At 38.5% G+C, this 13912-nt stretch overlaps 1 protein-coding gene across 4 annotated transcripts in view; it reads right to left on the reverse strand.

The window, feature by feature from the left end:
- Positions 1-13912, reverse strand: part of LOC128758503 (protein diaphanous homolog 3-like) — a 69154-nt gene that overhangs the window by 44135 nt on the left and 11107 nt on the right. For 2 of the 4 annotated variants that reach the window (XM_053864492.1, XM_053864494.1), the window contains 11 exons: positions 13775-13880; positions 12978-13088; positions 12530-12648; positions 12232-12348; positions 10467-10585; positions 10309-10373; positions 9929-10033; positions 8601-8882; positions 7850-7964; positions 1209-1241; positions 61-156 (listed from right to left, as the gene is read on the reverse strand). In XM_053864492.1, the coding sequence (XP_053720467.1) occupies positions 61-156; positions 1209-1241; positions 7850-7964; positions 8601-8882; positions 9929-10033; positions 10309-10373; positions 10467-10585; positions 12232-12348; positions 12530-12648; positions 12978-13088; positions 13775-13880 (1268 nt within the window). The remainder of the gene's footprint in view (positions 1-60; positions 157-1208; positions 1242-7849; positions 7965-8600; positions 8883-9928; positions 10034-10308; positions 10374-10466; positions 10586-12231; positions 12349-12529; positions 12649-12977; positions 13089-13774; positions 13881-13912) is intronic. The other 2 variants (XM_053864495.1, XM_053864493.1) reach the window with 1 other exon arrangement.

Raw genomic sequence — 13912 nt, forward strand, 5'->3', positions numbered from 1 at the left:
TACATTTAGTACATGCACGATTGCAAAGGAGGATGAAAAAAAAAGAATCTAAATACTTACAAAGATTCTGTGCCATCTTAGCATCAAGCACTTTAAGCTCTTTAATTTTCTTCTTGACAGATCTCTTCGGCTCCATCTCTTGGTCTTCGGCTTTTACTGTAGAAAAACGAAATTATTCAAAATGTTACATTTTTTTCCAATTTATATCCTGACTTCTCAATTCAATTTTTGAGTTTTAAACACGAAAGGGGAAAAAAAAATCTGGCAGCAAGTTGTGCGCCAACCATTTCTACACTGAAGTACGCAGAGACAGCATCCATAAATTGCTGCAAATGTGCCTCACGGATCCACGAGTTGTCTAGGGTTTAGGGTCCAAGTCAGTTAAGGAGTAAAATAACAAATGGCTTGCGTGCAAACAGACCTTTGCAACCACCAATATTAAGTGTAATAACAATAATATTTTCATGGAAACAAAGCTCAAGATGTCTATTTTCAAGATTTCCCCGCAAAAATAACTTTTATTTAAAACTATGAACAATATCCAACTAAATAAAGCACCTCACACAATTTACCTAAAAAAACACAGAAACACATGCACAAACAAAGAAGCCCTATATTTCAGTTATTTAAGTTTGGTCTAGCTAGAGACATTACTGCACTATCACAGCAAAAAAGCAGGGCGACAGGGAAATTAGGTCGACACATGACTGGCTGGTGATCTGTACAGGAGAGAAAATATGTTGCTTAGAATTATGTGTTATGGACTGTGTGTACATGTGTCTCTGCTCTATGAATGTATATCCAAGTGTGATTCCATTACATTAACTTCCAGTCCGCTGGTAGACAACACTCTCCATAAAATGAATCCAAATTTCAGCGGAGGCAGCGAAGCGTAGCAAAACTAAACCATCACTAATATGGAAATTGAATGGATGCTTATTTCAAAATTGGACTCCAGACATGTGAGTCAATGCAACATAATGCTGTATTCTCTGTCAGTTACTCAAGTGGGAGTAATCATGGTGCCAATCTTTATCATTATGTTTTGTGTACGATTCCAAACACATGGCACTGACAGGGGGAGGTGGCGTGAACAAACACAAGCTGCAGACTTGGACACACAGTTAGCATGACCATAGGAACACTACTGACATGCAACACCACGGTGTAATTGCTTTAGCGTCAGAGACAGCCGCCCCGTGACTTACGTGACTCCCCAGTGGATATATTCTCCTCACAGTCTTCTCATGCGTTAAAAGGTAAAGACACAAAGTGAAACATAGGAAGACAGGATGTAGCAAAGAAAGAAAAATAAAATTACATACAGCAATAATGAAATAAGGAGATGAAAACTGCCGTATATTAAGGAATCTCAATGGTAAGTGTAAAAACCCAATTCTGAACGATTCAATATTTATTATTTGATCACAATAGTAATAATAATGGTGGAGTGTTAAGGGACTGTATGGACACTTGAAGGAGTGACAAGTAACTTGTGTGGTTATCAGAAATAAAGATGAGAGGTAAAAGCACTGTGGAATCACAAGAAACTCAGTCCCTGCAAAAGATACAGTTGGTTCGCACTGACGTCAGAATGTGAGTAGTATGCACACAGCAAGCGTAAAGATACAAAAGCTGCGACTTCATATCAGCATGAAAGGTAATCTGCTTGCATAACAAATACAGATACACACTCCCTATGAAATAAAAATATGTCCCTCTTCAGAAAAAAAGACTACCCGTACATCTTCATCAATCTTCTGAACAAGCCCTACAACTGAACTGGACCTTTTTCAGGATCATAAACAGACTTAAGTGGATGGTGTGCTTGATTGGCACAGCGTAGAAAGCATTTTCTGTCCAAGATATGAGAAAGGCAATCCAGAGATTCCATAAAGGTCAGTCAAATAATCTTAAAAATGTACTTGTTGTTGCTATAGTTGCCAAGAAATAGCAGTGTTTGCAGCTTTACGTTTACTTTCAATCCCACGTGAAGGGAATATTCAGGATCAGGAGTTTGTTTAGGATGACGCCACAAATCTAAAAGCACTGAGACAGTGCATACCTCCAGAAATCACTTAACCCACAGCATATGATCAAATGAATTGAGAAAAAAAGAGACACCGTAAATGAGAATCAAACAGAGGCCACCAGGGGTAATACAAGGTCATGAGTGAGGTTAGCACGGTATTAGTGCTGGGCGATGTGACCTCAAATCAATACCACGATAAATTGGGCTTGCTACCTCGATAACATATGATGGTGCGGTGTACAAAAGGTGATGTGTTTTTTTTAATCATGTTCCTGAACGTATCAGTGGTGCACACAAGTGGCGCTTTGTCAGGCTGGCTTCAGCTACAAATCAGCGGCGAGCATGAAACAAAGTTTATGGTAGGACAGTGGCGCAAAAGTGTTGATTGGGAATGCACATTGCCTACCAGAACACACAGTCTAAACAGACTAAAATGGTTTCTTTTCTAAGGTTAATTTTGCTATTCTTCTGCAAGTTCAGAGTTGAGAGGCCACACAAATGAATGAGAATTTATGATGAATCTGAAGAAGCTCCGCTAACATTTCCAAAAATGTCATTGTCATATCATTCATTGAAGATTTCATTTGAATATGTTCAAAAGTAGTGTAGCTCATGTATAGCAAAGCTATTTTCCTATTCGTGTTTTGTGTCTCATGGCAGAAGAACACATTTTCAGCTATTCAGCGTGGTCAGTCTGTCTTGGTGAAACTCACGGTGAAAGGCATGTGAGTTACTTGCTTGATCGATAAGAGAAAGACAACGTCAATAAAGAACTTTCTGACATTTTGTTTTGTGACTTGCACTATTTCGCAGAGCAGAACAATCTCTGAACACAGCTCCTGATGGGTCATGATACATGATTGCCCAGAGATGAGAGTTGTCCCTCTGCTTGTTCTACACAGCAAAAAATAAAGCAGCACAACAACAAAGAACGCAAAATGAAGTGTAGCAAAAAAAAAATCTTCAAAGCCTAACATGACCAGTAATATCATTTCCTAAGTCTAATTAATGAAACCATGCAGATAAAGTTATGAATGCTGCACTCAGAAAAGTTTCCATCATGAAGAATATTCAGGGATATAACCATTTCAACGTGGAAACATGACACACACGCCAATAAAGTACACACAAACCCACATCATTGCCTGAAGGTAAATCCACTATGAGACATCTGATGCACAGGGGGAGGGCTGTCTGCAGCAAGTGAACAAATCCACCATTCCGACACATCTGTCAACTCTACAGTCAACAGAGGGGATGTGAACAGTCAAACCAGCAGCTCAGTTTGACTGTTGACTCACTATATGTCTCTCCTCCCGCTAAGGCTTGAACTCTAGTGAGCCCTGACAGAAAACACGAGAGACAACCCAAATATCCACAACCAACCGGAACCAGGCACACCTGCCCTCACCTCTGCTAGATCCAGGCACAGAGCAGTGCTGACATAATGGCTTTGATGATCTGTTTACCCGCCAACTACTCCCCCTGCCCAGACAAACAGCACGGGTGAGGCAGAGTGGAGAGATCAGAGTAATGAAGTGAGCAGCGCTTGTGTGAGTGAGCTAATCAAAGTGAACCATGCAGGGCCACCACTTGTTATGATCCACACACGATGACCCCCGGCATTAATTAGTCTGAGACCTTCATTCTGATGGCCAGAAATTCATCAGCTGGGATGGTGGGTCCCAACTCTGCTTTCATCTGCTCAGTCCTAACAATGACATCCTCCTTTCAGGAGGATCACTTCAGAGCGCACCACAAGTGATTTGTCAGACACTGAAGAGGTACAAAAACCAAAATGACTATTCAAAAAAAACGCACATACAACTGCATGGTAAAATGGTAGCTGCTCTGTAGTACCAACAGAACTGAGCTGGCCTGGTGACCATGACCAACATTCTCTGTGGATTAGTGCCCTCTAAAGGTTGCTTCAAAAGCTACAGCTCCTTCCTCACTTCCTCATACTACATTGAAATTTGGCGTTGAGCATTATTAGACGCTTTCAATTTCACTGCATGTCAAGGAGACAACAGCTTTGAAACCTCCATTTCAGAACATTTCTTGTCAGCGAGCAGATTAATAGCAGCCACTATCATTCATCTTGTGAAATCCTTCCTCCCCATCCTGCGGTTCAAACAAGTGTGACATCCTGCGAGCTCCGAGTGCGTCTCTACCGCAAGACAGTACGTTTGGATGAAAAATATCAGCTGAAATAAAGACACGACAGCAAATATGATTTTAATGAGCAAGCCCATTACTTTGGCAATATGAGAACATAAAACGTAAATTGGGAATAAATTGAGGTGCTGATGCTAGTGAAACTGAGGCTGAAAAAGAGACGCAAAAACAATGATAAGGGAAAGAGTGGTGTGTGCTTCTACCCGTGTGTGCACACAAACACTATTTATCTTTCTTTTAAATGGTGCAGTATGCGGAAGAAAGATGCATTTGAGGAATGAATAAGTGGGGTTATCCGAAGAGACCATGAGTTGCAAGTTCTAAAAACATGTTTTAATTCTATATAATCCATCATTGAACAGGTTTTTACTTAAAGCGACTGTATTATGCTTTTCCAGTTTTAAGGGGCATTTTCTATCTTCACTGACATTGGTGTTGCTGAAGTGGATACATGATTTTGCAACGTACCTTCTGGACAAACATTATGTTTTCCACAAGACTGAGGACAAACGTAAAAAATTATGGACTTAAAGAACAATATGACACACAAACTGCACTCCTCAAAACGTTACATGGTTACACTTACATGCAAATTGAAATGTAGCACTGAACATTTTGTTGTCATTAATTTACAAGTTTGTTAAATCTCTTTTCCTTCAGGTATCGAGATTTTTCATCAGTTGACACGGAAACTAGCACAGCGGTTGGCTCATTTTTTGAAAGGGCCAGTGTGCAAAGCTTAGCTACTGTAAAACTTTGGGAACAAAAACTAATATAATGTCAGTAATTTCAATTGCAGGATTTTATATAAAGTCTGAAACATAAAAATAGTCAATATGCAATCATCTAAATATTAACAATTCTCTGACAAACATGAATGAAAATGTGTTAATGTCAACTATTTAATGCACATTGGATATTTGGTACTCGCTATTCATCCAAGCATTTAAAATTGTATTTGGCTTCAACCACAAATTTAAAATCGGTGCATAATATTTAACCAGTGAAATTTATATGTTAATACCTGTAGTTGACATGTTCTCCAAATACAATGTCTTCTTTCCAGATGTCCATCAACTACGCATTACTCTCATTTTCCCTGTGGTTGAAGCATAATACCTTAATGATGTTAAGCATTTACTGACAGGTCTTAACACTTTTTATCAGCTTGACTTTCAAAGCCCAGAATGATTCCTGCACAGCACAAAACAAAAGTCATTTGTTGTTGAAAGAAATACGCCCACATTTTGTTCAAGAGGCATATTAGCCATTATGCGTCGGCTATGTTAAAGTACTCAAATTGACAAAGGCTTCTGTAATTTGAGTATGCTTTTGACAGACCCAGGAAAATTGTTAAGAGTACAAATTACTCCCAAGAACACACATCAAGTGAACCTGTCAATCCAAACTAGTTGCTCCGGCTGTGTGTGAACTTACAAAAACCCAACCCCATGCAATGTAAGAAACACACAGTTTCAAAATAAGAAATGTTGCGCTATCTTTATAGTGTATTCTAGTTTACATACAAGTGCTCAAGTGAACAAGAGTTGTGTTTAAAAATGAATGAATAAAAATGCTCTTAAATGCTTGGATGGAGACACAAAAGTCAGGGGAAAATATGACAGCACACGTTTTGATAAATAAGTCACCATGCTGTGGTTGATCCTGCCAGGAGCATGGTCAGCTCCAAGTTGAAGCCAGATAAAAAGCTGACAATTTTTAGGCAGTCAAAATTAACACAAAAAACAATGCCACATAGAATAGGCAATTTCACTATTTAAAATAGAAATAGTTGATTAAAAATAAGTAACAAAGAAAAAAAGTATTTTATTGGAGGACAGACTGAATTAGAATCTGTGTAATTGCCGACAAAAGTGTTTGATTTCACTGAATATCTTGTAATTCTACAGTAATTACCAATTAATTCCAGCCATTTTTCCTTTTCTTATTTATGAAAGCACAATACTGGTAACGGTACTGGCAAAGAATGTTGTTGTCTCAGAAGGATCTGTCTAGTTGGATGTTATTTATCAAATAAAAACTGAGAAGGGCCACCTCTCTGTTTGCTCAACATACTATAAATTAAAAATGCTACATTAACTCCCATGGAGATGCACACAAACTCACACATATTTATGCTGTTGAAAATTTCCAGAAATACTGAAGTGTGGTTCAGGTCACAGTGAGAAAGTGACATGTTAATACTGTAATGTAAAACTCTATATAAATTATGTATACATAAAAGATACAAGGAGAAATACATTTATGATTAGCATCTATTTGTAAATTACACAACTTCAAAATCAACGATGAATTCATTTCTCATGGAGAAAAACATACAATGGTCATAAACAACAGGGTTGACTAACATAAAAAAATAAGGAAATTTCCAGGGAAAAATGAATCTTTAATGAGTAAAACTGAGTGAACATCATTTCGTACCCTGTCCTCATGAATGTTTTATGTTGATCCAGATGTCGCTGCTCTTAAGTGAGATGAAACCTCGCACTACATGACTGTGTTAATAAGAAGAGGTATGAATGCTGACACAAAGCAGCAGCCTCATGTAACAACAGCTGAGCCTCTCCGTCTGATCTCAGCCTCACAAGGATACACAGAGCCCGATATCTCGGGTATGAAATGCGACGAGATTTCCATTAAAATGATTTATCTGAATGTACTTTTCAAGCATTTTTCAGACAAACAATGTGCTTCTACTTAACAATTTAGATCGTGGAGATATGTACAGTATGACAATGAATGAGAAACATTAATCATTAATATCATTCGAGATATATATTCAAAGACGTAAAGGTATATATACTTTTTTTCAATAAAAGAAAAGAAAAGACTAGAGTCTCGAAAGCTGAACATCGAAATCTCTCTTGCTAATGCCTGAAAGGTTAATGAGCATGAAGCATAACTAAAAAAAAAGGAAAAAATAAGCGCACGTTTACTGGCAGCAGTTCCTGCAGCTACATTAAATATACAAAGTCGTTGTTCCTGGGCTGATATGCAGCCGTGGCAGGTATAAAACACCTGAATGAATAATAGAAACTTGTGTTAATTGAGTACAAATTGTGACAGGACAAGATGCTATACACAGAAAATATGAATAAATAATAAGGATTGAGGCCATTAGAACGACAAGAGTATAAAACTGGTGGCACCGTGTCTTAATCGCTGCTGCTCTGTATCAAATAATTCAAGCAGATTCTTGTGCCTTATCATGGAGCACGATAGATGTGACAAGGGAGGACAGTCAGGAGTGGTTCGTAGGAGGAGGCTGACTTGCTGTTGCAAACCAGAAGTGAAGATCAACCGAGTAGAAACTTATAGTACCAGTTGATAGTAAGAAATGATAATAGTCTGTAATTAACCAGTGTAAAATAGACAGGCTTGAACTATTCCAGTGGCTTTAGTTTGCATATATGTGTGTGCATAAGGCAAAACAGTGCTTTGAGGTTATTTACGTTGCATTTTTGAAACCCTCCTTTGACCTGATGTGTGATTACATTAAGTTCCAGAGCCACAAGAATGTCGGCCGGACAAGAGTGCTGGGACATTGCTGGATTAACGTAGCTTGTCTGGGCCCCCATAACAGTCCACAGCAGATGTAAATATACATAGATGTCTCACCTGCTCTTTGAGAACCAAATGTGAGGGCAAATTTCTGGAGCAAATCTGGTTTGGCATACTGGTCCTCATTGGCCTGAACCCAGAAGCAGCTCTCTGACATTTCTTGTGGACGAATCTAAACACACACAGACACACACAAAAAAAGACTTACTTGCAGTTCCAAATAATTTATGAATAAGAAGTCAGTAACATCCAGTGACAAACATCTGCATCCTCCAATGTCTAAGTTGCGCAAAAACATGCATGAATTTTGAAAATAATTCAGAATTTAGTTGTTTTTCTATACACTTGAAAAATACTCTGACAAAAGTTAGTTTCAGGAGTTAGTTTGGAACATCTCCATATGCTCCCCTTGTGTTCCAGTGTAAAAGTTAGCACCAAGCCTAAAAGCATATGCTTGAATTTGTTGAGTTCACAAATGTGCAGATGATTATGCATTATTAACAACACAGCATGTCAATATCACTTGTGGAGAGAACTAATATGGCTTGGCAGAGGTCAACATCTGTAGACCACCATGGAATCTGTTCAGGCAATTACATTTGATCATCTGCTCGAGCAATTACAGCCACAGCAAAGGAAACAGGAGGTGTAAAACATCTGCAGCACTTAGCTGCCAAAGAACATCAGGAAACAAAGTTATGAGTCAAAAGAAGCCAACGTTACTTGGCCTGATTTTAGTTTTCATGGCAAACTTTTTTAACTGTTGTAGACTGAAGTACTTCCAATCAAAACAAATGGCGCTGTCTACCTTAGACCAGTTGAAACGCTTCATGGAGTTTTCAGGCTTAAATTCCTTCTTTGGTTTCAGACCATAAGGCAGCACATGAGAAGCTGGAGATCCCAGCAACCCAAGAGGTGGAGGAGGAGGTGCACCACATGGAGGAGGCACTCCAGGCACAGGAGGGGGTGCTGGACAGCCAGGTAGACCAGGTAGTGGTGGGGGTGGTGGTGGGGGAGGAGGTGGTGGCACCGTAGCGGTCACGGAGGAAGGCGACGTGGGTGCAATCTGGCAAGCAGGCATTGCACCAAACTGTCGAAGAACAGAGGTGGAGACCGCATAACATGAGCAAATGCTAAAGGGTAACACAACAACACATGTTAAAGTTGAGTTTACACTTGCTATTGAAGTTGAACTCCCGTATGTGTTTACCTGAACGTCTCCTTGCCTCTGGTAGTTTGGATCGCTCATTTCTCTCACATTAAAAAGGAGAAATCTCCAATTGCAAACCACAAAATTCTTAACGACAATGAAAAATGAAACCAAGCCGTAGACTGACAATTTAATAGCAAAATTAGCAACACAGAAAATACACATTATAGTCTAAGCTTCCAAACCTGTGTCTGCAGGTGGAAATCACCCTATTGATACAGTGTAAGAAACACACTGGGATAATAGAGGATCAAATCACAAATGATACAATACTCTATTGACATCCTATGGTATAGCACTTGTTGGCTTTGGTGATTCGGATGAAAGCTCAAAACCAAATTCCAAAGTACAGTCTTTGATAGCACACAGAATGATGGCTTAATGATGTGTGGACAAAGAATGCAAAACAGTAGTCAGTTTTGGTAAAACCCTTGACCCTGATGTTTTACTATGTTACACATAGAAATGACTTTTTGTTCAAATTGTCCTGGATTTAAATGAAGTGGGGACCAAATATCGACATGGTTTGTTAGTGTAACCCATCAAAGATTTATATAATATAGAGCAGACACAATGTAAAATAGTTAAATATTTGAGTAATTCTCTCTAAATTTCACAACTTTTTTTTTAAAGGTATCTGATACTTTCTCTTTGGAAAAACAAAACAACGTAATGTTATGGTGTTATGAGTTATCCGAGATGGCCAATAGCTTATTGATCTGTTGCGTACTTTTAGATTAGGGAGCACACAAAACAGCAGTCCTGCAACCTCCCAAGCAACACTTTAGCCCAGATAACAGGTTCATGTGCGTAGATGACAAAAGGGTCCATTCTGTCTGATACATTCCATTCAAGCATCTATCTTAAAGCTTGCTGCATGAGTCGCCTCTGGTACCACCGCAAGGTTTGTAATAAACAGTGATTACCTGTGATCTGAAGGCCTGCAATTCAGCTTGAAGCTCAGTTACTCGTTCTTCAGATTTCACCAGTTTAGACTGCGCCTCCTGCTTGCTTAAGAATTCCTCCTCAAACTAAAACAAAAACACGTTCAACAGCAATGGCAAGTAACATTAGTTCACAAAGATTTTGCTTATATATGAACAGGTGGCTTACATTGAACAGATACAATAAATTTTAAATAAAGTGAATATCCTTTGGCATAAAAAAAAAAAAAAAGTCAATTTGTACACAGTATTGAAGTGACCCGTGAAGGGACCTCATAATTCCATTAAGCCAATTGTTTTTTTGCGACTATACATTTTCTCAAGGCAGAGGTCCTAAGCCAGGTCACTGTAGTTTCACTCACCTTCAGGGCCAGCTCAGAAGCTCTTTGTTCATACTCATCTAGTCGAGCTTTATCGACACACACATCTATTAAAAAAAAACAAAACAATAAGTGTTAAGTCCAAAACACTCAAATGATCCAGTGAGGACATGTATAACTTATCAAAACCTGTGATTTACCTATAAGGTGGCTGAAATCAACATCCAGGCGCTTACGATAGCTAAAGTCCGGGTCAATGCCGCTGCGGTGCAGCACTATCTGAGACACACACTCGTCAATGATTTTAAAGTACTGTGGTCTGCAAGCAAGAAAACACGAACTCAGGTTAAACAACAGCGAGTATCTGCTTGTTGTACAACACATCCTTACATTCAAATAAAAAAATATATGGAGATCTTAGTCGTGATATGTAAAATAAACAACCACATGAATCACTGACACTGAGGTTATAACATATAGGCTCATTTGACTGAGTACAGTATTCCAAAAGTAAGACACAAGTTTATGTATATATGTGGAATTGGGCTATAAACTATTTCAAGGACTCTTAGGCAATCTTTTTTTTTTTTTTTTGTAGACTAATAACAGACTGTTCCAGCATGCACATTTAGTTTATCTAATACCTATGTATCATATGACAACTACTGTCGTGAAGACCAAGACAAACTGTTTTTAACTTAAGAATTTCAATTATGTATTCTAATACATTAGTTAGGAATTGGGGTGAATTCTCAATTCCACTCAGCTTTCAATTGGGTGGTCACCAATTCGATAACCAACTGACTATCGATGATAATTAAGCTGTTCACTGTTGACCTGTTATTCTTGGATGACTAATGCTGCTAAACTGATAATGTATTGTTCTGGAAGACCAAATGTTTATGAAGAGCAACTGCAGGCTCTGATGTGCAGTCAGAGAATTCATAGCAACATTTGGGATGCAGTGAACTCGCTGGCTTTCCATTAGATTTTCCCCCCAAAAAAAGCAATACGTCAAAGACTAATAGCGCTTCCAACCCGTTTGCCTTGAGACAGATTTTGACTATAGTATGTTCTGTGATTACTATTTGGGGGGGAAAGTGTGAGTCACTGAGAGCATGAGAGAAGGTGCCTCTGTGCATCAAGTAGGCTTCAGTTCTTGTGATGAATACTGGTAACAAATGTTTCCAACAAATGGATATCTCGACTGCATGTCACACCACATTGAGAGCACTCAGTTCCACCACTAGACTGGCGCAGCCTCTTTTTGAAACAGGACAGACATGCCCTTGGAAGCAAGCACGATTGATATATTTCAATACACATCCAAATTGCTTCATGAAGCCGCAAAATCAAATTAATAACTGGAGATGTATTTTCCCCCCCAAACTTTTCACCATTGAATCTAAAATAAAGAAATTATACATCCAAATAATAATCTGATCTGAACTCATTCAATCTGTCAGGTCTGACTTGTGTTAAACCAAGACAATATGCAGAGCATGATGCATGTGCCCTTTCACCATGTGCATTTCTTGTAAGAAAATCAATCTTTAAAAGCCTTTTTAAGAGTATGTACATACTGTAACATCTCTTGAGCAGATTTTGAAGACATTATTGATACCTAACCAGATAATATTTTTATTTTATTTTCAAATATACTAATATATCAGAATTTATTAAATACAGTATACATTTATATCCAGTATATCACAAAGGGTCATGCCTTACTAGAGGCCTTCTGAATGCACAAGCATAACAAGCTTGATTTAAAAAAAAAGGCAGAAAAGACTGTAAAGAAAAACTTTAAAGGGAGAGGGTATTGAAAATGCATCTGACACAAAAATATCAAGCTCACTCTAAAAAACAATTCAGAATTCAGCACTCAAGTGAAATGGAACATCTACTACGACATAATATTTTAATTAAAAAAGAAAAAAAAAGAAAACAGCATGCAACAGATACCTGACCAAGTAGTCATTGCGTATCAGCATCAGGTGCTGCAGTATTGAGAGGAAATGGTGTTCAGCACTGCTGTCCTTCACCACGTTCAGTACAATGCTGAACACATCCCCCGCATCAGTGCATAGAGTCAAGGATTTTTTATGTTAATATGAAGAATTTATAGAACAAATAAAATTTCAAGAGGAACTTGAATTCTTTGTGTTTTGTGCAACCTCTGGCAAACAACTGACCAGTATCATCAGAGGGAACATGGCTAAGAAGTGCAGTGCAGGAATAACACCAAATATGAAAAGGATATTCAAGCTCATTCTTGATGTCCTCCAGCCTGTGAGAAAACTCCATCATGTCCTCTTCTTTGTGCTCTTCAAATACCTTCAGCTGAATGTCAAGGGCTTCATTCCTGACAACAGTCAGTTTCTATGAAGAAGTTGGACAAGAAAACATAATGAGACAAGATAGAAGAAAAGTTTTTGCTGCCAAATGTACAAACTTTTTTAACATGAATATATGCATTAACTGATGATTGGGTTTCACAGATCGTCTACAAAGCAGCTCTCCTTATTATCACAGGACCCTCAATAAAACCATAATAGTTTCTGTGCATGCACAGTCATAACTAGTGAAGTCTCATTTGTGATGTTGAGTATATCCTCAATATTTCACGCAAGTGTACATCTCATTTAAATTGTAAAGTGTGATGGAAGTCAGCACGCTTTCCTGCGTGCAGATGTAGCTTGTGAGCTTACCAGCAATATGTCTTTCAGACCACTGCGCATAAATTCATTTCTGAGGTGCAGCCTAAAGTCCAACTCATCTGGGGATGTCACCAGTGCATTGATGAGCTGCATGCACGCCACCTGAAACATAAAGCATAAAGTATGTGAAAGAGCAGAATAAAAAAAAATGAAGGCCCAAGAAAGGCAAAGTGGCTCATGCCCCAGGAAACCAAAGGACCATAAGGAATCCATGGCTGTTTTCTTCAGTGACCATCCCTGGATTCCTCAAATATTAATGCACCAGATGCAAACTCATAAACAAAGCAAACGCAACAGACAGTTTGTGAGTTTTTCACCCCTGTAATTTGGGTCATGACCACTAAAACATAGACATATGTGACGGAGTATTAAGAGTATTTGATAATTATATAATAAAAACAATTTTATCCCTATTCCTCAAAAACAACTTTGAATAATAAGAGAGAATTACAGTCATTCTCCTCATTGAGCCACAGAGCACCTATCATACCATCTATAACCCATAAGTCAGTTGTAGCAGAACTGATTTGATGGCTGTTGTATACCTTTGAAACACAACAATCGTTTCTCTGTCATCTCCTCACTAAGGACTGCTCACATAGGGTTCTGGTTGAGAACTTAGGTCCGATTGATGACTAGGTGCACGATCAGTCTGTGTGTGTGTGGTGTCCTGTCATCGCACTTCTTCCATTTCTATACCCACTTATTAAAACCTGACCTTCATTTTGTGTGTACATCAATAATATGGTGCACATCTGTGAAGATCTATAAATAAAGTTTGCTCTCACCTGTAACTGAACAGAGCGATCCTGCAGTCCTTCCACGATGGGACTGAACCTCTCCACAGATCTCCAATCCCCTGCTGTCGTGATGGCTTCAAGGACTTTTTCCAAACTATAACAGAACACACATTTTTATTATATACA

Source organism: Synchiropus splendidus, chromosome 5 (assembly GCF_027744825.2).
Source record: "Synchiropus splendidus isolate RoL2022-P1 chromosome 5, RoL_Sspl_1.0, whole genome shotgun sequence".
NCBI classification, from domain to species: domain Eukaryota; kingdom Metazoa; phylum Chordata; class Actinopteri; order Syngnathiformes; family Callionymidae; genus Synchiropus; species Synchiropus splendidus.